This window comes from Hyla sarda, chromosome 5 (genome assembly GCF_029499605.1).
Source record: "Hyla sarda isolate aHylSar1 chromosome 5, aHylSar1.hap1, whole genome shotgun sequence".
Classification (NCBI taxonomy): Eukaryota; Metazoa; Chordata; class Amphibia; order Anura; family Hylidae; genus Hyla; species Hyla sarda.
Window position 1 is genome coordinate 36,155,883 of NC_079193.1, and position 22,439 is coordinate 36,178,321.

At 44.0% G+C, this 22,439-nt stretch overlaps 2 protein-coding genes across 9 annotated transcripts in view; both read right to left on the reverse strand.

Annotated features, from left to right (window-relative positions):
• Positions 1-22,439, reverse strand: part of LOC130273067 (LIM zinc-binding domain-containing Nebulette) — a 271,910-nt gene that overhangs the window by 58,011 nt on the left and 191,460 nt on the right. The gene's annotated exons all lie outside the window — the stretch shown is intronic.
• LOC130273066 (nebulette-like) overlaps positions 1-22,439 on the reverse strand; it is a 110,425-nt gene that overhangs the window by 44,348 nt on the left and 43,638 nt on the right. For all 7 annotated transcript variants that reach the window (XM_056519251.1, XM_056519253.1, XM_056519254.1 and 4 more), the window contains 4 exons: positions 21,693-21,803; positions 15,322-15,432; positions 7,027-7,128; positions 4,762-4,863 (listed from right to left, as the gene is read on the reverse strand). In XM_056519251.1, coding sequence (XP_056375226.1) covers positions 4,762-4,863; positions 7,027-7,128; positions 15,322-15,432; positions 21,693-21,803 — 426 coding nt within the window. The remainder of the gene's footprint in view (positions 1-4,761; positions 4,864-7,026; positions 7,129-15,321; positions 15,433-21,692; positions 21,804-22,439) is intronic.

The following is a 22,439-nucleotide window of genomic DNA, read 5'->3' on the forward strand; positions in this document are numbered from 1 at the left end:
CAATGACCCCGTCACTGCCTCTGTACACTCCTTCTTCTCGGAAATCCGAAGTGTCTTTGAGGAACCTGCCCGAGCCTCTTCTGCTGAGACTGCCCTGTTGAACCTGGTCCAGGGTAATTCTTCCGTTGGCGAGTATGCCGTACAATTCCGTACTCTTGCTTCAGAATTGTCCTGGAATAATGAGGCCCTCTGCGCGACCTTCAAAAAAGGCCTATCCAGCAACATTAAAGATGTTCTGGCCGCACGAGAAATTCCTGCTAATCTACATGAACTTATTCACCTAGCCACTCGCATTGACATGCGTTTTTCCGAAAGGCGTCAGGAACTCCGCCAAGATATGGACTCTGTTCGCACGAGGCGTTTCTTCTCCTCGGCTCCTCTCTCCTCTGGTCCCCTGCAATCTGTTCCTGTGCCTTCCGCCGTGGAGGCTATGCAGGTCGACCGGTCTCGTCTGACACCCCAAGAGAGGACACGACGCCGTATGGAGAACCTCTGCCTGTACTGTGCTAGTACCGAACACTTCCTGAGGGATTGTCCTATCCGTCCTCCCCGCCTGGAAAGACGTACGCTGACTCCGCACAAAGGTGAGACAGTCCTTGATGTCTACTCTGCTTCTCCACGTCTTACTGTGCCTGTGCGGATGTCTGCCTCTGCCTTTTCCTTCTCCACTGTGGCCTTCTTGGACTCTGGATCTGCAGGAAATTTTATTTTGGCCTCTCTCGTCAACAGGTTCAACATCCCGGTGACCAGTCTCGCCAGACCCCTCTACATCAATTGTGTAAATAATGAAAGATTGGACTGTACCATACGTTTCCGCACAGAGCCCCTTCTTATGAGCATCGGATCTCATCACGAGAGGATTGAACTTTTGGTCCTCCCCAATTGCACCTCGGAAATTCTCCTTGGACTTCCCTGGCTTCAACTTCATTCCCCAACCCTGGATTGGTCCACTGGGGAGATCAAGAGTTGGGGGTCCTCTTGTTCCAAGAACTGTCTAAAACCGGTTCCCAGTAATCCTTGCCGTAACTCTGTGGTTCCTCCAGTAACCGGTCTTCCTAAGGCCTATATGGACTTCGCGGATGTTTTCTGCAAAAAACAAGCTGAGACTCTACCTCCTCACAGGCCTTATGATTGTCCTATCGACCTCCTCCCGGGCACTACTCCACCCCGGGGCAGAATTTATCCTCTCTCTGCCCCAGAGACTCTTGCCATGTCTGAATACGTCCAGGAGAATCTAAAAAAGGGCTTTATCCGTAAATCCTCCTCTACTGCCGGAGCCGGATTTTTCTTTGTGTCCAAAAAAGATGGCTCCCTACGTCCTTGCATTGACTACCGCGGTCTTAATAAAATCACGGTTAAAAACCGCTACCCCTTACCCCTCATCTCTGAACTCTTTGATCGCCTCCAAGGTGCCCACATCTTTACTAAATTGGACTTAAGAGGCGCCTATAACCTTATCCGCATCAGAGAGGGGGATGAGTGGAAAACGGCATTTAACACCAGAGATGGACATTTTGAGTATCTGGTCATGCCCTTTGGCCTGTGCAACGCCCCTGCCGTCTTCCAAGACTTTGTCAATGAAATTTTTCGTGATCTGTTATACTCCTGTGTGGTTGTTTATCTGGACGATATCCTAATTTTTTCTTCCAATCTGGAAGAACACCGCCAGCATGTCCGTATGGTTCTTCAGAGACTTCGTGACAATCAACTCTATGCCAAAATTGAGAAATGTCTGTTTGAATGCCAATCTCTTCCTTTTCTAGGATATTTGGTCTCTGGCCAGGGACTACAGATGGATCCAGACAAACTCTCTGCCGTCTTAGATTGGCCACGCCCCTCCGGACTCCGTGCTATCCAACGCTTTTTGGGGTTCGCCAATTATTACAGGCAATTTATTCCACATTTTTCTACCATTGTGGCTCCTATCGTGGCTTTAACCAAAAAAAATGCTGATCCCAAGTCCTGGCCTCCTCAAGCAGAAGACGCCTTTAAACGACTCAAGTCTGCCTTTTCTTCGGCTCCCGTCCTCTCCAGACCTGACCCTTCCAAACCCTTCCTATTGGAGGTTGATGCCTCCTCAGTGGGAGCTGGAGCTGTTCTTCTACAAAAAAATTCCTCCGGGCATGCTGTCACTTGTGGTTTTTTCTCTAGGACCTTCTCTCCAGCGGAGAGGAACTACTCCATCGGGGATCGAGAGCTTCTGGCCATTAAATTGGCACTTGAGGAATGGAGGCATCTGCTGGAGGGATCAAGTTTTCCTGTTATTATCTACACCGACCACAAGAACCTCTCCTACCTCCAGTCTGCCCAACGGCTGAATCCTCGCCAGGCCCGGTGGTCTCTGTTCTTTGCCCGATTTAATTTTGAGATTCACTTTCGTCCTGCCGATAAGAACATTAGGGCCGATGCTCTCTCTCGTTCCTCGGATGCCTCAGAAGTTGAACTCTCTCCGCAACACATCATTCCACCTGACTGCCTGATCTCCACTTCTCCAGCCTCCATCAGGCAGACTCCTCCAGGAAAGACCTTTGTTTCTCCACGCCAACGCCTCGGAATCCTCAAATGGGGTCACTCCTCCCATCTCGCAGGTCATGCGGGCATCAAGAAATCTGTGCAACTCATCTCCCGCTTCTATTGGTGGCCGACTCTGGAGACGGATGTTGTGGACTTTGTGCGAGCCTGCACTATCTGTGCCCGGGATAAGACTCCTCGCCAGAAGCCCGCTGGTTTTCTTCATCCTCTGCCTGTCCCCGAACAGCCTTGGTCTCTGATTGGTATGGATTTTATTACTGATTTACCCCCTTCCCGTGGCAACACTGTTATTTGGGTGGTCGTTGATCGATTCTCCAAAATGGCACATTTCATCCCTCTTCCTGGTCTTCCTTCTGCACCTCAGTTGGCTAAACTATTTTTTGTACACATTTTTCGTCTTCACGGGTTGCCTACGCAGATTGTCTCGGATAGAGGTGTCCAATTCGTGTCTAAATTCTGGAGGGCTCTCTGTAAACAACTCAAGATTAAATTAAATTTTTCTTCTGCATATCATCCCCAGTCCAATGGACAAGTAGAAAGAATTAACCAGATCTTGGGTGATTATTTGCGACATTTTGTTTCCTCCCGCCAGGATGACTGGGCAGATCTCCTCCCATGGGCCGAATTCTCGTATAACTTCAGGGTCTCTGAATCTTCCTCCAAATCCCCATTTTTCGTGGTGTACGGCCGTCACCCTCTTCCCCCCCTCCCTACTCCCTTGCCCTCTGGTCTGCCCGCTGTGGATGAAATTTCTCGTGATCTTTCCATCATTTGGAGAGAGACCCAAAATTCTCTCTTACAGGCTTCTTCACGCATGAAGAAGTTCGCGGATAAGAAAAGAAGAGCTCCTCCCGTTTTTTCCCCTGGAGACAAGGTATGGCTCTCCGCTAAATATGTCCGCTTCCGTGTCCCTAGCTACAAGTTGGGACCACGCTATCTTGGTCCTTTCAAAATTTTGTGTCAAATTAATCCTGTCTCTTATAAACTTCTTCTTCCTCCTTCTCTTCGTATCCCTAATGCCTTTCACGTCTCTCTTCTCAAACCACTCATCCTCAACCGTTTTTCTCCCAAATCTGTTCCTCCCACTCCTGTTTCCGGCTCCTCGGACATCTTCTCTGTCAAAGAGATCCTAGCCTCCAAAAAAGTCAGAGGGAAAACTTTTTTTTTAGTGGACTGGGAGGGTTGTGGTCCTGAAGAGAGATCCTGGGAACCTGAGGACAACATCCTAGACAAAAGTCTGCTCCTCAGGTTCTCAGGCTCTAAGAAGAGGGGGAGACCCAAGGGGGGGGGTACTGTTACGCCGAGCGCTCCGGGTCCCCGCTCCTCCCCGGAGCGCTCGCTTCACTCCCCCCGCTGCAGCGCTCCGGTCACATCCTCTGACCCGGGGCGCTGCGATTCCGCTGCTAGCCGGGATGCGATTCGCGATGCGGGTAGCGCCCGCTCGCGATGCGCACCCCGGCTCCCGTACCTTACTCGCTCTCCGTCTGTTCTGTCCCGGCGCGCGCGGCCCCGCTCCCTAGGGCGCGCGCGCGCCGGGTCTCTGCGATTTAAAGGGCCACTGCGCCGCTGATTGGCGCAGTGGTTCCAATTAGTGTCTTCACCTGTGCACTTCCCTATATCACCTCACTTCCCCTGCACTCCCTTGCCGGATCTTGTTGCCATTGTGCCAGTGAAAGCGTTCCTTGTGTGTTCCTAGCCTGTGTTCCAGACCTTCTGCCGTTGCCCCTGACTACGATCCTTGCTGCCTGCCTCGACCTTCTGCTACGTCCGACCTTGCTTCTGCCTACTCCCTTGTACCGCGCCTATCTTCAGCAGCCAGAGAGGTGAGCCGTTGCTAGTGGATACGACCTGGTCACTACCGCCGCAGCAAGACCATCCCGCTTTGCGGCGGGCTCTGGTGAAAACCAGTAGTGGCTTAGAACCGGTCCACTAGCACGGTCCACGCCAATCCCTCTCTGGCACAGAGGATCCACTACCTGCCAGCCGGCATCGTGACAGACACCTTTGATGGATCCATTTTAAAAACAGATCATTAAAAAAATTTGAAGGATATCATTTATTTATAACAGTGTTTCCATTATTTCTATGGCAAGAATACTATAGCTTTGTAGTCTATGTTAGTCTTACCTTTAAAAAGTGAGAGTAGCAGTGTGAACAGAACCTTAGGATTTCGAAACAGTAAGCTCTATTAACGGAGTGATAGTGAGGAACGGTAACATGCACACCTACCTGACTGGTGACCTTTGACATTTCTTTTGCATGTTCGAAATCTGGTCTGCCCAAGACCATGGGTTCTTTACTGAGTTCACCTATGGCTTTCCTATAATCCACCTATTTCAAACATAAGACAAGAGTTTCATATCTTATTAGACCATGATAGGAAAATATAATCACTCTACATGAAGGTTTACAGGTGATGAAAATACAGTTTTATTTCTTCAGATAAAGATATAAGATCGGTTCCAACAACTGAGCCAACTGTGGTCCATTCTCCATAAATAACGAGGCATGAACATTGCCAAAAACGTGTAGTGAGCAAAATGGAATACCATCTACACTCGCCCAGGGGAATAGGCTTGCTCGTGGTAATGATAATTTCATTCCCGAAAGGGAACTACAGGATATTATACAACTTTTGCTACAGCTCACAGTTTCAGTTATAGCAGCTAGTAAACTCAACCTGACACCATGAAAATGCTATCTAATCTATCGGCATCATGTTATAGAGCAGGAAGGGCTGAGCAGATTGAAATATATCTTTGTGGGAACAGATTCAGTGTATCTTGTAACTTATTAATTGAAATTCCTGCTCTTTCTATTCCTAGGAGTCCAGTGGGCGGTCCTATCATTGAGTGACACTGCTCTAAAACATGTTGCCAATAAATTAAAGGGAACCAAGCATCACATTTTACCATATATACAGTAACACTTGGCAACACGTTATATATGGTAAAATCTTCTTCCTCACCATCCCCGGGGGACGTTCCTGCCGGCAGGGATGGTGAGAATATAAAGTTTGCAGCCCACACCCGCCACGTAAGGAGTCTCCTGGGCGGGAGCTATACTTACCTAATCCCATCAGCTGCACTGTAATCCTACCAACTCCACATGATTGACAGCCCATATCACCGCTCTGCTCTCTAAGCAGACAGAGCAGAGAAACAACACAGGCTATTAATCACGTGGAGGGGGCATAATTACAGCCAGAGAAGACAGAATTAGGTAACTATAACTATAATGATTTATGGGGCAAGCGGGGGACACTTACTAGCTTTATATCCTCACATCCCTGCAAGCAGAAATGTCCCCTGGGGATGATGAGGAAGATGATTTTACCATACATTATATGTTGCCCCGCATTATACTGTAAATGGTAAAATATGATGTTTGGTTCCCTTTAAATAGCATTTTTATGGTGACAGGTCCCTTTTAGCCAAATTTTGATGATGTACAACATTAGTACTATAGTATGCATTTGCTTTTTACCTAGTGTGCTGCTACATTAATAAGATCAAAACCTACTGTTTACAAGGGATTCAGTGGCTAGCACTGTTGACTAAGGTTCTAGGTCAAAGGTCTCAAAACTGTGGACCTCCAGTTCCTGGTGCTGGGGTCCGATACCTGTGCCGATCAGCTAATCACAGGCTAAGGTGGGATACCATTGTGACCAGTGATTGGCTAAGCAGTAATGTCTTGTGACGACCCCAGCAACTGGTTTCCGGTGAACTTTACTTTCTGGTGTCAAGCCCCAATACATTATATTATTGCTCACCCAATCAGTGGCCGCAGCAGTGTTCCGCTTCAGCCAGAGATTAGCTAAATGGCAGTCCAACATACTGGACCCCAGGACAAGGAAGGCGGAGACTGTGAGCAGCAATACTAGATGCTACAGGGACCTAGTGAGTGGTAAGTATAGCCTTTTTTTAGGCTGCCTGGACAAATTTTTTGAAAAATAATTTTTGCTGGACAACTGTTTAAAAAGGACCCGTAGCTAACCCCAAAACATTTAGATTTTACCTATCCTGATATATGGGGGGTGGGGGGGTTATAGTGTGTTTTACAATTAAGGGCATCAGTCAAATGGGCGGGATCTTAATTTTAATAATGGGACTATTAAGGTATGGGCAAATTATGCAGTCAGGGGGTGTGAATGTTGTACATTGAGGGGCTTATACACACCTTCTGACTGTATAATCCCACCCACCTCATCACTCTCATTATTAAAATGTATTTCCCGCCCATTTGACTGATTCACTGAATTGTCAGACAAATCCTTATCCCATATCTCAGGAACAGAAGGGCGTATCAAAAAAACTGTAAAAAAAAAAAAAAAAGTGTAACCAACAAAGAGAAAAACTACAATGGAAATATTTGAGCCCTTTTCTGTATCCGAAATCCTGACCAAATACTGAGCAAAATGCTATGTGTGAACCATGCCTAATTCCTCCCCCAAAAATATATATATGTAAAATGGAATCCACTTAAAGTAATTACATTGCTTATGATCTTTGAAATCTCGGTAGCCTTCTGTATGTCCAGCCTGTCCACCACCTCCGTGTATTTGTGGATGTCCTGTACATCTTTCTTATAACTCACCTGCAAGAAACAAAAATACCATTATTCATCTCATACCCAACCCTCACACAGAAGAATTGTAAAAGATGTCCCTCTAACTCAAAGGGTCCCCAACCCAATCCTCAAGTTTTCCCTGTTCTATTTCAATGGAGTAACTTTAAAAACCCAGAATGTTGGTGGGCCTTGAGGACTGGGTTGAGGACCATAGGTCAAATTTTTCAAATTTATTTACCACTACGGTTTTGATTAAAGGGGTACTCCACTGGCCAGCATTCGCCACGCCCCCTCAATGCAAGTCTATGGAACGGGCGTGTTCCAAATGCTGGCAAGTGGAGTACCCCTTTAATACTTGATCAGTATTTTAAGGAACACTCTGGGCAAAAACAGATTTATTTAGCAAGATGAATAAAAAAAAAATGTTTACTTCAACTAGACAATCTAAGAATTTACCAGATCTATCCCAAAGGCTATTTATTGCATCTAGATTTTCTGTCTAAGTTTGTACCATCTCTTAGTTGGCATACTTGTGCGCCAATATTTCTTGTTTTGGAGCATTGATACCATCCCCTGTTTTAGCAAAGTGAGCCAAACCTACTTCCTGCTAGACAGGAACCTCTTTTGTCGAGTGAGGCACAAAAGTGTATAACAAAAATGTCTAAAAACACATAAAAATGTGAGACAATTTTTTTTGTGGGGGGGGGGGGGAGAGGGGGTTTTGCGGGTAGTTTTTAATTTGTTATGTTCAGGTGGGGAGGAAACAATAAACATTGCCAGGGGGATTTACATTAGCACCATGTAAATAGACATGTCAAAAGTTTAAGATGGTCGGGATTTCAGTATTGAGACCCCCACCGATATGTAGATGTAACTGGATGTGCGCTTCGCTCCCTGTCTCGCCAGTCAGTCCAATTGAGGAAATAGACTCCATTATAAGTCTATTGAGCAGTGTTTCCTAACGAGTGTGACTCCAGCATTTGCAAGACTACAACTCCCAGCATGCCCCCCGGACAGACTTTGGCTGTCCGGGCATGCTCGGAGTTGTAGTTCTGCAACAGCTGGACGCATACTGGTTGGGAAATACCGCTATAGAGCTCTCTGCTGCCACCTCTGTCTGTGTAAGGAACTGTCCGAAATAGGAGAGTTTGCTATAGGGATTTGTTCATGCTCTGGGCAGTTCCTGACATAGAGAGTGGTGGCAGCAGAGAGTACTGTGGTCAGACTGGAAAGAACTACATGTGGTATCCCGGTACAGGACATGGTCTTGTACCCTTTCTAAGTCCCCTCAGGAAGAGTCCCTGCAGTCCATAGGGATCTCCTGCAGGGCTCTCCCCCCCCCCCCCCCCCCTTGCTCATCAGTTACTGCGTCATATAAATAGGCGCATAATATTTCTGTATATAGTTCAGTATGTATAAAGTTTTACAAATGTATAAAATGTATAGGACCTTCCTGGGTCACGTGATCTACTGTCATGTGATGTACCCTGAGTTCCCCGGGTACAGGACCTACAGGCTTTGCAACCAATGGGCTTTAGTCCAGCCCCCCTAGTATATAAGGAGCTGGGGTCTCTAAATTTGCTCTCTTGTTCCTGAACTCTCTTGAGACCTGCACCTAAAGCAAGCACAATCTCAGCATATATACTAAATTCATCTCAGCTAGGCCAAAGCCTAAGGAACCTGCAGCCACTTCAAAACGTGAGTTATCAAGCTCTATCTACAATTCTAGTGACTACTACTCAACTCAAGTATACAATTATGTGGTAGCCCTTGGGGGGTGTAAGGTAGTTGGGGTGTTGTTTCGGTAGATGAGGGGTTAAGGTTAACCCTATAGTTCGTGACGCCAGGCTGAGGGCTAATATGCTGAGGTAATTCTCCGGCCTATCGCCGCCCTTCCCAGTAACGATAGGTGCATGCATAAAATGACTGAAGGTCCACAAAGTAGTTGAACTTGAACTTGGATAAACTTTACTTAAATGCTTGCGGCACATCCAATGCACAATAACAGTCTCATTCAAACAGTCTCTATATAGTTCAGTGACTGACAGTTGTTGCGGACCTTGAATTGTATTATAAGTCTCTGAATTTAGGGTAATTTTGAAGATCCGTCCGGATTTAGGGGATAGATAAGGTCCGGTGATCTTGCAGAGTGCTTAGGGATTGATACACTCACGGTTTAGAAGAGATTAGCTGGCGTCCGCAAGGCTCGGGCCTAAATTCACTGATGACAGCAGCGCAGATCCTTCCCTGTCAACAGCACACGAGGGAAGAGAGCTAAAAATGGCCACCGCTCCATTATATGGGCAGGGGCGGGGTTGTTTTGATTGGTCCGAATATCTGTCACTCACTGTCACAAAGAACGATGGGTGCAATACGTCACAGGGACCTCCAAAGATCCTCAAGCAAAAACCATAGAGTTTACCTGATCACGTGACCCGCAGGTCCTGCCACGCTCCGTACAGGTAATTATCCAATTATATACATTTATACAATCCTTTATATATAAATCCTAAATAATTACTAGATAACTAATACCTAGATGAGAGGTGACTAGGGGTGGACTAGACAATAAGAAACCGCATGTCCTAGGGACTCTGGCTATGGGGACCTATACACACAGGTACCGGATAGGATGCGGTACCGGGACACCACAATTAGAAGCACAGTGACCTGCAAAAATCCCAGCAAGCCAGTGAGGTATCCTGCATCTCGGTTGCCTCTAGAGAAACTGCATAACTGTAAAGACTGTATCACAGGAAGTTTAAGTAAAAGTTACAGTTATCTCATAATTCCTGCTGTGAACATTCCTTTATTGCCTGCTGTTTTTGGGTTGGTTGTCGGCAGGGCCGTATACAGAAAACAACCACATCCTGGCGTCACGACAAATCAGGGGTTAATAGCACCTTACCCCACAGGGTTAATACCACCAGACCCTGCTACAACGTTGCAACACCCCAGCTCACCACATACACAACTTCCTCTGGAGCATACAGCAGCTGCTAAACACTGGAAGGATTAAGATTTTTTAATAGAAATAATTTACAAATCTGTATAACTTTCTGGTACCAGTTGATTTAAAAACATTTTTTTTCCTCTGGAGTACCCCTTTAAGTCAGTAAAATGTCTGCCCCTAGTAGATTCTGTAAATGCGCTATTCCTATGACTAATTTTCTTTATCTTTAATTATTCTTTCTTCATTAACTGAATTCTCATTAGGTATTTTGGTACATTTCCCTTTGATGTAACCTGTAATTGAATATATAAATTTCATGGACAAATGTACTTTCTTCTTCCTGCTCAAGAGGGATAGTGGTAAAAATAGCACAATGCAGTTCTCTCAATTCATGCTGATCATTTCACAGTCAGTGTTAACACCTCTTCACATCTGACTCAATGAGCGGATGTGCAGCGTCACATAATGAATTCCCTGCTAAATCTGATTCACATGTTCTTAATACAATAGAGCAAACCCTGCCCTGTACGTGGACCTTACTATAGGGGGTGCATAGAAAGTAGGCGCATCGGGCCCAAAATGTCTGTCAGTCCCATGTAAGTACTATAAATGCTGTGTGATAGTCCAGTCCATGTCCAAAAATGTAAGGAGGCTTTCTGTCACCTGGGACAAAGATTCAGATTGTTGCCCCAGTCCTGTATCTAGACCATCTGGTAAAAAGGAGAGTGACTTGTTTGCAGCTACTGCAAGTGACCATCAAACTTGGTGACCACGGAGCAGGACGTGTCCCCCAGTGTTGGGTTGGACAGCACTGGGGCACATCCGGCGCCGTGGTCAGCGTGTTTGATGGTCACTTGTGATACAGCGACAAAGGGTCTTACTTGTGGTGGTTGGTGGCATTAAATAATATGTACAGATCCACACAGAGAAAGAGGGTAGATACGCACTCACCCAGATCAGATGCCACTTCTAGGAGATCCTCATGGATACAAGTCATGGAGACTGGATCCTAGCCAGGGAGAGCAGCGGCGCGTGGGAGAGTTATCAGACGCTGGCCACGGACCGTATCACACCTTCCGGTGCTTCGTCAGGCTGCTCGTGCGGAGGTCGACACCCGCTATCTGGCCGGAGAGCCTGGCACCCGTACAGAGAGATCGCAGGGGGCCCCAGCGGTCGGACCCCCGCGATCTCAAACTTATCCCCTATCCTTAGGATAGGGGATACGTTTTTCACCACTGGACTACCCCTTTAACAATATAAATTGGCATAATGTCCTAAAAGACAAGAATACTGACACTAAATAGGAGACTAAAAATATTTTAAATTCTCACTGTAAGAGGTATATACCTTATGGGAATAAAAGGGTCAGGAATAGAAGAAAACCAGTGTTCAATAAAAATGGAAAGAGGGCAATAAATTACAAAATAAAGCATTTAAACTACTAAAATAGGCTGTCAGTGAGGAAGCATTAAAACGCTATAGAAACATATGTAAAATATGTTTAAAAAAACTGATAAAAGCCGCAAAAGTGGAGACAGAAAGACTCATTGCCAAAGAGAGTAAAACTAACCCCAAAATGTTCTTTAACTATATAAAATATAAAAAAAAGATTAAAAATGAAAGTGTAGGCCCTTTAAAAAGTGATGAGGAAGAAATTATAGACGGGAATCAGGAATTACAGGCCTGTTAGTTTAACCTCAGTTGTATTTAAATTGTTTGAGGGTTTTCTGAGAGATGCTATTTTGGAATATCTTGATGAAAATAAGTGTATGACATCATATCAGCATGGCTTTATGAAAGATCGGTCCTGTCAAACTAACCTGATCAGCTTTTATGAGGAGGTGAGTTCCAGACTTGTGTCCTGTTCTATTTAATATATTAATTAATGACCTTGTAGAGGGGCTGAATAGTAAAGTAGCAATCTTTGCAGATGATACTAAACTCTGTAAAGCGGTAAACACTATAGAGGACAGTGCACTGTTACAAATGGATCTGGATAGGTTGGAGGTTTGGGCTGAGAAGTGGCAGATGAGATTTAACACTGATAAATGTAAGGTAATGCACATGGGGAAGAATAATCCGGGCTGGGATTATGTATTAAATGGGAGAACACTTGGGATGACTGACGTGGAAAAGGACTTGGGAGTCTTAGTTAACAGTAAATTTAGCTGTAGTGACCAGTGTCGGGCAGCTGCTGCCAAGGCAAATAAAATCATGGGGGCATCAATAGGGGCATAGATACCCACGACAAGGAAATAATTCTACCGCTGTACAAATCACTAGTCAGACCACACATAGAATACTGTGTACAGTACTGGGCACCAGTGTACAAGAAAGATATATAGTGGAGCTGGAGAGGGTTCAAAGACGGGCAACCAGGGTAATACGGGGAATGGAAGGACTACAGTACCCAGAAAGATTATCAGAATTGGGGTTATTTAGTTTAGAAAAAAGAAGGCTTAGGGGAGACCTAATAACTATGTATAAATATATCAGGGGACAGTACAGAGATCTCTCCCATGATCTATTTATACCCAGGACTGTATCTATAACAAGGGGGCATCCTCTACGTCTAGAGGAAAGAAGGTTTCTACACCAGCACAGACGGGGATTCTTTACTGTAAGAGCAGTGAGACTGTGGAACTCTCTGCCAGAGGAGGTGGTCATGGTGAACTCTGTAAGAGAGTAGTGTTGAGCGGCATAGGCCATATTTGAATTCACGAATATTCGCGAATATATGGATGAATATCCGTCATATATTCGCTAAATTTGCATATTCGTAATTTTCGCGTTTTATTTTCGCATATGCGAAAATTCGCGTATGCGAAAATTAGCATATACAAAAGTTAACGTACGCAAAAATTCGTATATGCGAAAATTTGCATATGCTAATTTTCGCATGTGTGAAAATTCGCACGCCAGTATCACACAGTAGTATTAGAGCCTTCTTTACACCACACAAGCTGGAAGCAGAGAGGGATGATCACTGTGATGTGTACTGTGATTAAAAAAAAAAAAAAAAAAAAAAACAATATTCGTAATTACAAATATATAGTGCTATATTCGCGAACATTCGCGAATATGCGATATTCGCGAATAAAATTCGTATTGCGAATATTCGCGAGCAACACTATAAGAGAGTTCAAAACGGGTCTGGATGCGTTTTTGGAGAGTAATAACATCGCTGGTTATGTATACTCGATTTATAGGGACAGAACGTTGATCCAGAGATGAATTCTGATGCCATATTTGGAGTCGGGAAGGAATTTTTACCTCTAAGATGACGTTTTTTTGCTTCCTCTGGATCAACTCAGCAGGAACTCTTGACTTTTTTCAACCTTATAAACTATGTAACTATGTAATGAAGGGTTCTTTTTCCCTAGAACTAAAAGTTTTCACTAAATTGCCTCAAACAGCTACAAAGTAAGAAGTATGCATTAGAGCTGAAAGCATTCTGGTTTCAACCAACCGCATATCCGTCCATGAGATTGAACAATTCTGGGTGCTTTGTACCACTTTAGCCGAGAGCCGGCATTATGCCCAATGATCTCATCTATAAAAACTTGGTTCAGGAAGCTTTTAGTGGACAATTCTGCTGATAGTACTTCTAGAAGCATCTCAGAACACACTATTGAGTGGTGTTGACTGTTATTACGTGTTATACGTGAGCGATGACAATACAAAGTACAATTGGTCCCACATAAAACAAACCCTCTTATGGCCCTGTGGATGGAAGGAGGAAACAAATGAAAATTGGCCTCATCCTGAATGGGTTAATACATACAGTAAGCTGAATCTGGAAGAAGCTCTATCTATCAGTGGTCTCAAACTGTCACCCTCCAGATATTGCAAAACTTCAACTCCCAGCATGCCCGGACAGCCGTTGGCTGTCCGGGCATGCTGGGAGTTGAAGTTTTGCAACATCTGGAGGGCCACAGTTTGAGCCCACTGCTCTATATGAACAGAGCCAAATGTTCTCTTTGATTTATATGTAAAAACCTGAACATTGTCGGAAGCGATAATTTCCATCTCGAGCATGTACAGATGATTGGGTAATTCCCTCTCATTGGTAATTTTTCAGCTCATTAATATACAGCGTTCGCCTGATTAGTCACTAAACCTGTCGCCGTCTTCCGTCGATAATATGTAAATTCATTCAGCTTTCTCTTAATTAAGCTACAAGAAGAAATGTCGAGATTTCACATAAATTTTACATATATGATTTATATCTTAAATGGGTTATCCAGGAAAAAACTTTATATATATATATATATATATATATATATATATATGTGTGTGTGTGTGTGTGTGTGTGTATATCTCAACTGGCTCCAGAAAGTTAAACAGATTTGTAAATTACTTCTATTAAAAAATCTTAATCCTTTCAGTACTTAGGAGCTTCTGAAGTTAAGGTTGTTCTTTTCTGTCTAAGTGCTCTCTGATGACACGTGTCTCGGGAACCGCCCAGTTTAGAAGCAAATCCCCATAGCAAACCTCTTCTAAACTGGGCGGTTCCCGAGACAGGTGTCATCAGAGAGGATTTAGACAGAAAAGAACAACCTTAACTTCAGAAGCTCATAAGTACTGAAAGGATTAGGATTTTTTAATGGAAGTAATTTACAAATCTGTTTAACTTTCTGGAGCCAGTTGATATATAAAAAAAAAGTAGCTGCTGTATGCTCCACAGGAAGTTCTTTTCTTTTTGAATTTCTTTTGCTGTCTGACCATAGTGCTCTCTGCTGACACCTCTGTCTGTGTCAGGAACTGTCCAGAGCAGGAGCAAATCCCCATAGCAAACCTATCCTGCTCTGGACAGTTCCTGACACAGACAGAGGTGTCAGCAGAGAGCACTGTGGAGAGAAAGAAAAGAAATTCAAAAAGAAAATAACTTCCTGTGGAGCATACAGCAGCTGATAAGTACTGGAAGGATTAAGATTTTAAAATAATTAATATACAAATCTGTATAACTTTCTGGCATCAGTTGATAAAAAAAAAAAGTATTTTCCACTGGAGTACCACTTTAAGATAAAATGTGCCAATGGGAATCTCACAGATCAGCTCCCACCTATCCGACATTGGTGACATATATCTGTGGTCCCTAACCCAGTCCTCGAGGCCCACCAACATTCCGGGGTTTTCAGTTACTTCCTTGAACAGAAAAAACATAAAATCATGGACTGTTGGTGGACCTGGAGGACCGGGTTGGGGACCTCTGGCATATATGATCAATGACAACACCTCGGTGAAGGAAGCTGCATATTACTCACATTGCTCTGGTGTTTGTTGACTTCCATCGCATGTTTGATGTCGGGAGGCTCCAGCATTTGAGCATAAGTAGATTTTCCCTTTTCGGCGTCATGTTTTTGCTTGTAAAAAACCTGCAAGAAATAACTATGTTATCCAACTGAGGCATCCATACACTGTTGTGAAGACAAAAACAGAATATGACAAGTCAATTTTGAGGATTGCCCAAAAAAGTTAAAGTATTTAGAAAAAGAAATGCTTTGTTCGCTATTGGATATAGAGCTTGTTTCAGATCACTTCATTCTTAAAGGGGCACTCCGATGGAAAAAAAAATTTTTTAAATCCACTAGTGCCAGAAAGTTATACAGATATGTAAATCACTTCTATTTAGAAATCTTAATCCTTCCAGTACATATCAGCTGCTGTATGCTCCACAGGAAGTTCTTTTCTTTTTGAATTTCTTTTCAGTCTGACCACAGTGCTCTCTGCTGACATATCAGGAACTGTCAAGAACAGGAGCAAATCCCCATAGCAAACCTATCCTGCTCTGGACAGTTCCTGACATGGACAGAGGTGTCAGCAGAGAGCACTGCGGTCAGGCTGGAAAGAACTACACAACTTTCTCTGGAGTATACAGCAGCTGATAAGTACTGGAAGGATTAAGATTTTTTAAAAGAAGTAGTTTACAAATCTGTTTAACTTTCTGGCACCAGTTGATAAAAAAAAAAAAAAATCCACCAGAGTGCCCCTTTAACTTCTATTGATTTCAATAATGAACATAAGTGACCACTTATCCATTGATGGTTAACAATAAGGCAAGAAAATAAGGGATTTACAAAGTTTCTTATTGCCACACTCCATTAATATGAATCATGTGACATTTGTTATTAGAACAATTTCACAGTATAATATTTACTAACACTCCAATCTCTTGGCTATATACCTAACCTCCCTACACATGCACGATTGGCGCGGCAGGAGAGCAATACAAGCCCCTACTAGAGACTTCTGAGAGCAGAGGATCTAATGGGCACAGCGTCCAAATGCTGTGCCCGACATCTACAAGGTACTGGGAAGTGCTTATAGGGGTTAGGGGATCTGACAGGTTCCCTTTAATTAGAATCAGTAAAGTGTAATTGGGGGTCCCGCCCCGTCCCGCCCCCCTCCCCCCCGATCTCAGCTGCAGCACCCCAGACATCTGGTGCATGGAGTGAACTTGGCTCCGTGCAGGATGACGGGCAATGCGGGGCGGGGCTCGTGACGTCAAAGCCACGCCCAGCTTGTGACATCACAGTCATGCCCCCTCAATGCAAGTCTATGGGAGGGGGCGTGACGGACGTCACGCCCCCTCCCATAGACTTGCATTGAGGGGACGTGGCCATGATGTCACGAGCCTCTGGAGCTGAACCCGAAGCTCTAAACGAACATCGGGTGCAGCCCGGAGATCGCGGGTGTCCCCAGCGGTGGGACGCCCGTGATCAGACATCTTATCCCCTATAAGATCCCTCAATAAGATGTCTAGGAGCGTAGTTCCGCTTTAATCTCTCCTGTGCTTGTACTGCAGGGAAATGGAACACTTGCTGCCAGGTTTCCCCACACATTACAGCTGATCGTTAGTGTTGAGCGGCATAGGCCATATTCGAATTCGCGAATATTCGCGAATACATGGACGAATATTCGTCATATATTCGCTAAATTCGCATATTCGCAATATTCGCGTTTATTTTCGCATATACAAAAATTCACGTATGCGAAAATTAGCATAGATAAAAATTAACATATCGGAAATTCGCATATGCGAATATTAGCATAAACAACTTTTCGCATATGCGAAAATTCGCACACCAGTCTCACACAATAGTATTAGAGCTTTCATTACTCCACACAAGCTGGAAGCAGAGAGGGGTGATCACTGTGATGTGTACTGTGATAAAAAAAAAAAAATTTAAAAAAAACGAATATTCGTAATTACGAATATATAGTGCTATATTCGCGAATATTCGCGAATTCGCGAATATTCACGAATTCGCGAATATGCGATATACGCTAATAAAATTCGCATTGCGATTATTCGCGAGCAGCACTACTGATCGTTGAGAGTCCCAGCAGGGGTCATCATGTCCTCTGCATATTGTTAAGGAACTCTTATAAATAGAGATTGTCCAAAGCGGAGAACTCCTTTTATAGGGATGGTATAAGAATAGAAACCTTTTAGTCTACAATCAAGTAAATGGGGCCAAGCTACAATACCAAAAGTGTCCAGAAGACAAAAGTGGCGCTAATTCTGGCGATCCACTATATGAACCAGAACATGGTCGACCATTTATTTGAATGGCTGCCATATATACTACATTTCTTCTCCAGGAGCCAAAATATAAAGCCAAATGTGGTTTTATCCCAGTGATGACACCTAATCCCTTAATCCCTTAGAGAAGCCAGATTCATGGTGATTGGTTGATCAATCAGCTGCTTAAAGAGACTGTGGCGCTCGTGCAATTGCTGCATGTTTTCTGCATTGTCCACCGTCTAGTAACGTTGATGCTGGTTGCTGCATTGAATTGAATGGGGCAATGACATAGTACCTTGCACTCCCGCTCCTATAAATGTGGTAATTAATTAAGGTACAAGCTTCTGTGAACCCTAACGAGGCTTTGATGTGACCTTTAGCGCCCTCTTAAGCAGCTGGTCAGCGAGGGTACTGGATGTCAGATCCCTACTATAGTATAATTATTATTAATAATAATATAATTTGCTCTATAATGCACCCATATGTTAGTTCACTGTACCCCCTGCCATCCATATACTGTCCTAGAGTACAGTCCAACAATGCACAAGAGCCTGTATACTCTTAGTGTAACGGTAACGCTTCAGTGCATCAAGGGTAATAAATAATTTAATAGACTGTGGGAAAACGATTTTACCCGTCGAGACTTTCTACGCGTACATTAAATTTATTTCAATGATGTCATTTGGGTGTGAAATAAGAAATACTGTATCTAATATATGAGTAATTGAATGGCCGCGCAGAACAAAATAAAATAGAGTTATTTATGGCAGAGAAAATATTAATGTTGCCAAAGTATATTTCATTTTTACGATGACAATAAAAAGTGTTTCTTTTATCGATGTAGTTGTCTGTGGTTAATTTTTCTCCAGCAGATGTCTATTCCCATGAAATGTGACTGCCACGTTTTCCACCAACTCAGTAAATTAATGTCGCATTTAGAAGGGAAGACGCAGTGTCGGATTGCAGGAGGAAGCATCTGCTGTCATTCATCACAAGGAACCAATTTACCTTGTATATTCGGGCAGATTAGAGACTCATCCAAGTTCTTGGTAAACCCGGAGAGCAGAGTTGGAGACTGGTGTGACTGGGATGTGCTGATTTCTCTAAAATACCATGAAGGCCCAGAACACGCTTTAAGAAAAATCATTCATGATGCAGAAGACAGAATGAAAAGCATGAAGAGCAGCTAAGGTAAAGAGTATCCACCTCGCGTTTTGGGCTTTGGTCCCAGGTAGCCAGAAATGACCTTAAAGGGGTACTCTGCCCCTAGACATCTTATCCCTTATCCAAAGGATGGGGGATAAGATGTCTGATCGCAGGGATCCCCCAGCTGGGGACCCCCGCGATCTCTCCTGCAGCACCCCGTGTATCAGTAGCACAGAGCTATGTTTGCTCTGCGGCTGATGGACCAGGGTATCGGGACATCACAGCCCGGCCCCCTCACATAGACTTGCATTGAGGGGGTGGAGCGTGACATCACAAGGGGGCACGGCCATGACATCACGATACCCTGGCCCCTGCATCAGCCGTCATCAGCCACGGAGCAAACATAGCTCCGGGCTGCTTATATATGGGAGTGCTGCAGGAGAGATCGCGGGGACCCCAGCAGCGGGACCCCCACGATCAGACATCTTATCCCCTATCCTTTGCATAGGGGATAAGCTGTCTAGGGGCACAGTACCCCTTTAAATGATAGAGGATAAGATGTCTGATCGCGGGGGACCCGCCCCTGGGACCCCCCCTCCCCCCGCAATCTCCGTGCAGCACCCCTTATTCTGTGCCGGGTGCTGCTGCCGAGACAGAGAAGTGAAGTAACGTCACACCCCCTCCATTTATGTCTATGGGGGCATTCACGCCCCCTCCCATAGACATGAATAGAGTGGGCATGGTGTGACATAATGAGGGGGCATGGTGTGACGTCACGTCTCCGTCTTGGGAGCAGCGCCCGGCACAGAATGCTGGGTGCTGCAAGGAGATCGCCGGGAGGTCCCATCGGCAGGTCCCCCACGATCAGACATCTAACCCCCCTTTCCTTTGGATATGGGATAAGATGTCTAATGCCGGAATACGCCTTTTAAAAGGGTTATCCAACATTAAGGGACTTTAGTAATTAAAGGGGTACTCTGCCACTAGACATTTTATCCCCATCCAAAAGATAGGAGATAAGATGTCTGATCGCTGGGTTCCCGCCACTGTGTCCCCCTTCACCCTGCTGGCTTGTTTTTGGGAACTAGCTACTTCCTGTTCCGCTGGCCTCCATCAGACTACAATCTCCAGGATCCTTTGTACACATCGCTCGCCCCACCCATTGCAGCACAGCACAACCTGACACAAGCTGTGGATTTGTGTGATGATGAATACACGCGGTGGTAACGTCATCAGAGGGCCGGCTTCACATACAACAGACAATGCAGCCAAGCCCCCTTTCAGCACCTGACTTGTGATGTAATGCCTCGGGCCGCACAGCATGCTGGGAAAGGTCTGAGTCTACAATTATTTTGGAGGCGGCAGAAAATGAACTTTTGGGTAAAAGAAAGACAAAGAAATGTGATACCAGGCACCAAACACAGGTTAGCAAAGTATATTAGTAACTAGACTTACTTTACTGCCCCTATGGAACATTCAAAGATTGAAAAAATCCTGAAATCCTCTTTAAAGGGGTACTCCAGTGGAAAACTTTTTTTTTTTTTTTTTAAATCAACTGGTGCCAGAAAGTTAAACAGATTTGTAAATTAATTCAATTAAAAAATCTTAATCCTTCTAGTACTTATTAGCTGCTGAATACTACAGAGGAAATTCTTTTCTTTTTGGAGCACAGTGCTCTCTGCTGACATCATGACCACAGTGCTCTCTGCTGACACCTCTGTCCATTTAAGAACTGTCCAGAGTAGAAGAAAATACCCATAGTGTCCAGAGCAGCATATGTTTGCTATGGGTATTTTCTTCTACTCTGGACAATTCCTAAAATGGACATAGATGTCAGCAGAGAGCACTGTGCTTGTGATTCAGCAGAGAGCACTGTGTTCCAAAAAGAAAATAATTTCCTCTGTAGTATTCAGTAGCTAATAAGTACTGGAAGGATTAAGATTTTTTAATAGAAGTCATTTACTAATCTGTTTAACTTTCTGGTACCAGTTGATTTAAAAAAAAAAGTTTTCCACAGGAGTACCCCTTTAAGGGGATCTTTATTGTAAAAGTTGCTAGAAAATTCCAGTACAGCAGCCTTCCATTGTTTTCGATGGAATTCTGCTGCACTGTTCAATACATTGCTGTCTATGGAGATGGTCTTAGCGCTGACTGATTCAGTCGGTGCCCGCAACAGATGGAATTCCATAGTGTGAATGTAGCCTAAACATATTCATTCTTTTTGCGGAAACTGCACAGATGTGTATTGCTGTGTATGTTGAAGTGGTCCTTGGCTTAGACAGAATCTTCCCCCGGAGCATATCTGGATGGTCTAAGAGTGCGTCAACATGAGAAGTAAATTCTGAGGATTTTCTCTCTTGGTTTGTAGGCTGACAATCTAACACAAATCATTCAATCTGTAACATGATCAATGGGAAATGAGCACTAACCAGCCACCCCCATCAACTGATCCTATTTGGGGGAGGAGGTCTTACATACAGTATGTAGGGGTTGTCCAAATGGAAAAATTAAATATAATAAGATTATTTTATTTTTTTACACTATTTTTCATAAGTTTTGCAAAACACCAGTTAACCAGTAACAAAAAACAGTAATTGATCACAAGAACTTGTAAAATAACTTGTTTTCAAACACTAAATAGTAAATGGTCAAAACAGACACTTCGCTTATAGGGCCAATATTTATAACTAGTGTAAAGCCTGATTCCTGGGCGTTGTCGTAGAAACTTGGCTCACCGTGCAGTCAGCAGCCTTCTCTAACAAAGCTCCTTCTGTCACTGAAAGACAACATTCGCTAAATTGACTTACATTGCAAGGTGCCTGCCAGGGTCGAATGCTGCCGCTCGACTTGTTGGCCAAGAGTTAAAATAAAACTCAAAATAATATAATTATTAGGCAAATGTTAATATTCTCTAATAATAGGTATATTTATTATTATTTTATTATAACTTATTGACCGTACCTCACTCTGAAGCTGCGTCACTTGTTTAGCAAACACTGTGTCTAATGTCGCTGGCATCATCTTGTACAGGGAGTTGGATAATTCTTTCTTGCCGGCTTCCTTGTACTTTGTCTAGAAGAGAACGTAACACATGTTTGGTGGGTAGGTTATTTGTGAACACAGTCATAGGTGTAACTTCTCCTCCAAAAACTTGTTGGCTCACTCTACTTGGTCTTATATACTGGCATAATACTATGTCAACTGCAGTTTTGTATACAGTGAAAAAACATGGTGTAAAAAGCGCCTACGTCCTTACCGCCCAACAGTTTTGTGGTGTACAACATCTTCTACAAACTATTAAAAAAAAATTCACAGACCCCAATCTGAAAACTGTGAGGCAGAGACAAAAAAACACAAAAAATGGCAGCTAGATGCTTTATTTACCTTTGATTTATCTAAACCTGTCCAGAGGAAAAGTTGTCCAGCAACCAATCAGATAGCTTCTTTCATTTTTAACAAGGCCTCTGAAAAATGAAAGAAGTGATCTGAATGGTTGCTATGGGCAACTAGGCAACGTTTCCTCTGCACTGGTCTTGATAAATCTCCCCCATTGATCGAGATGAGTGCACTGAACCAGTAGAACCAGAGTTTAGTTGAACTTTGGGCTGTTCGGTTCGGCAGCACCTGCTAAAAAAGCCACAGAAAGGAGAAAGAAGAAGGAGGAGGGGTCACATGACCTCAGGGAATCCCATAATGCCTTTCAAACAG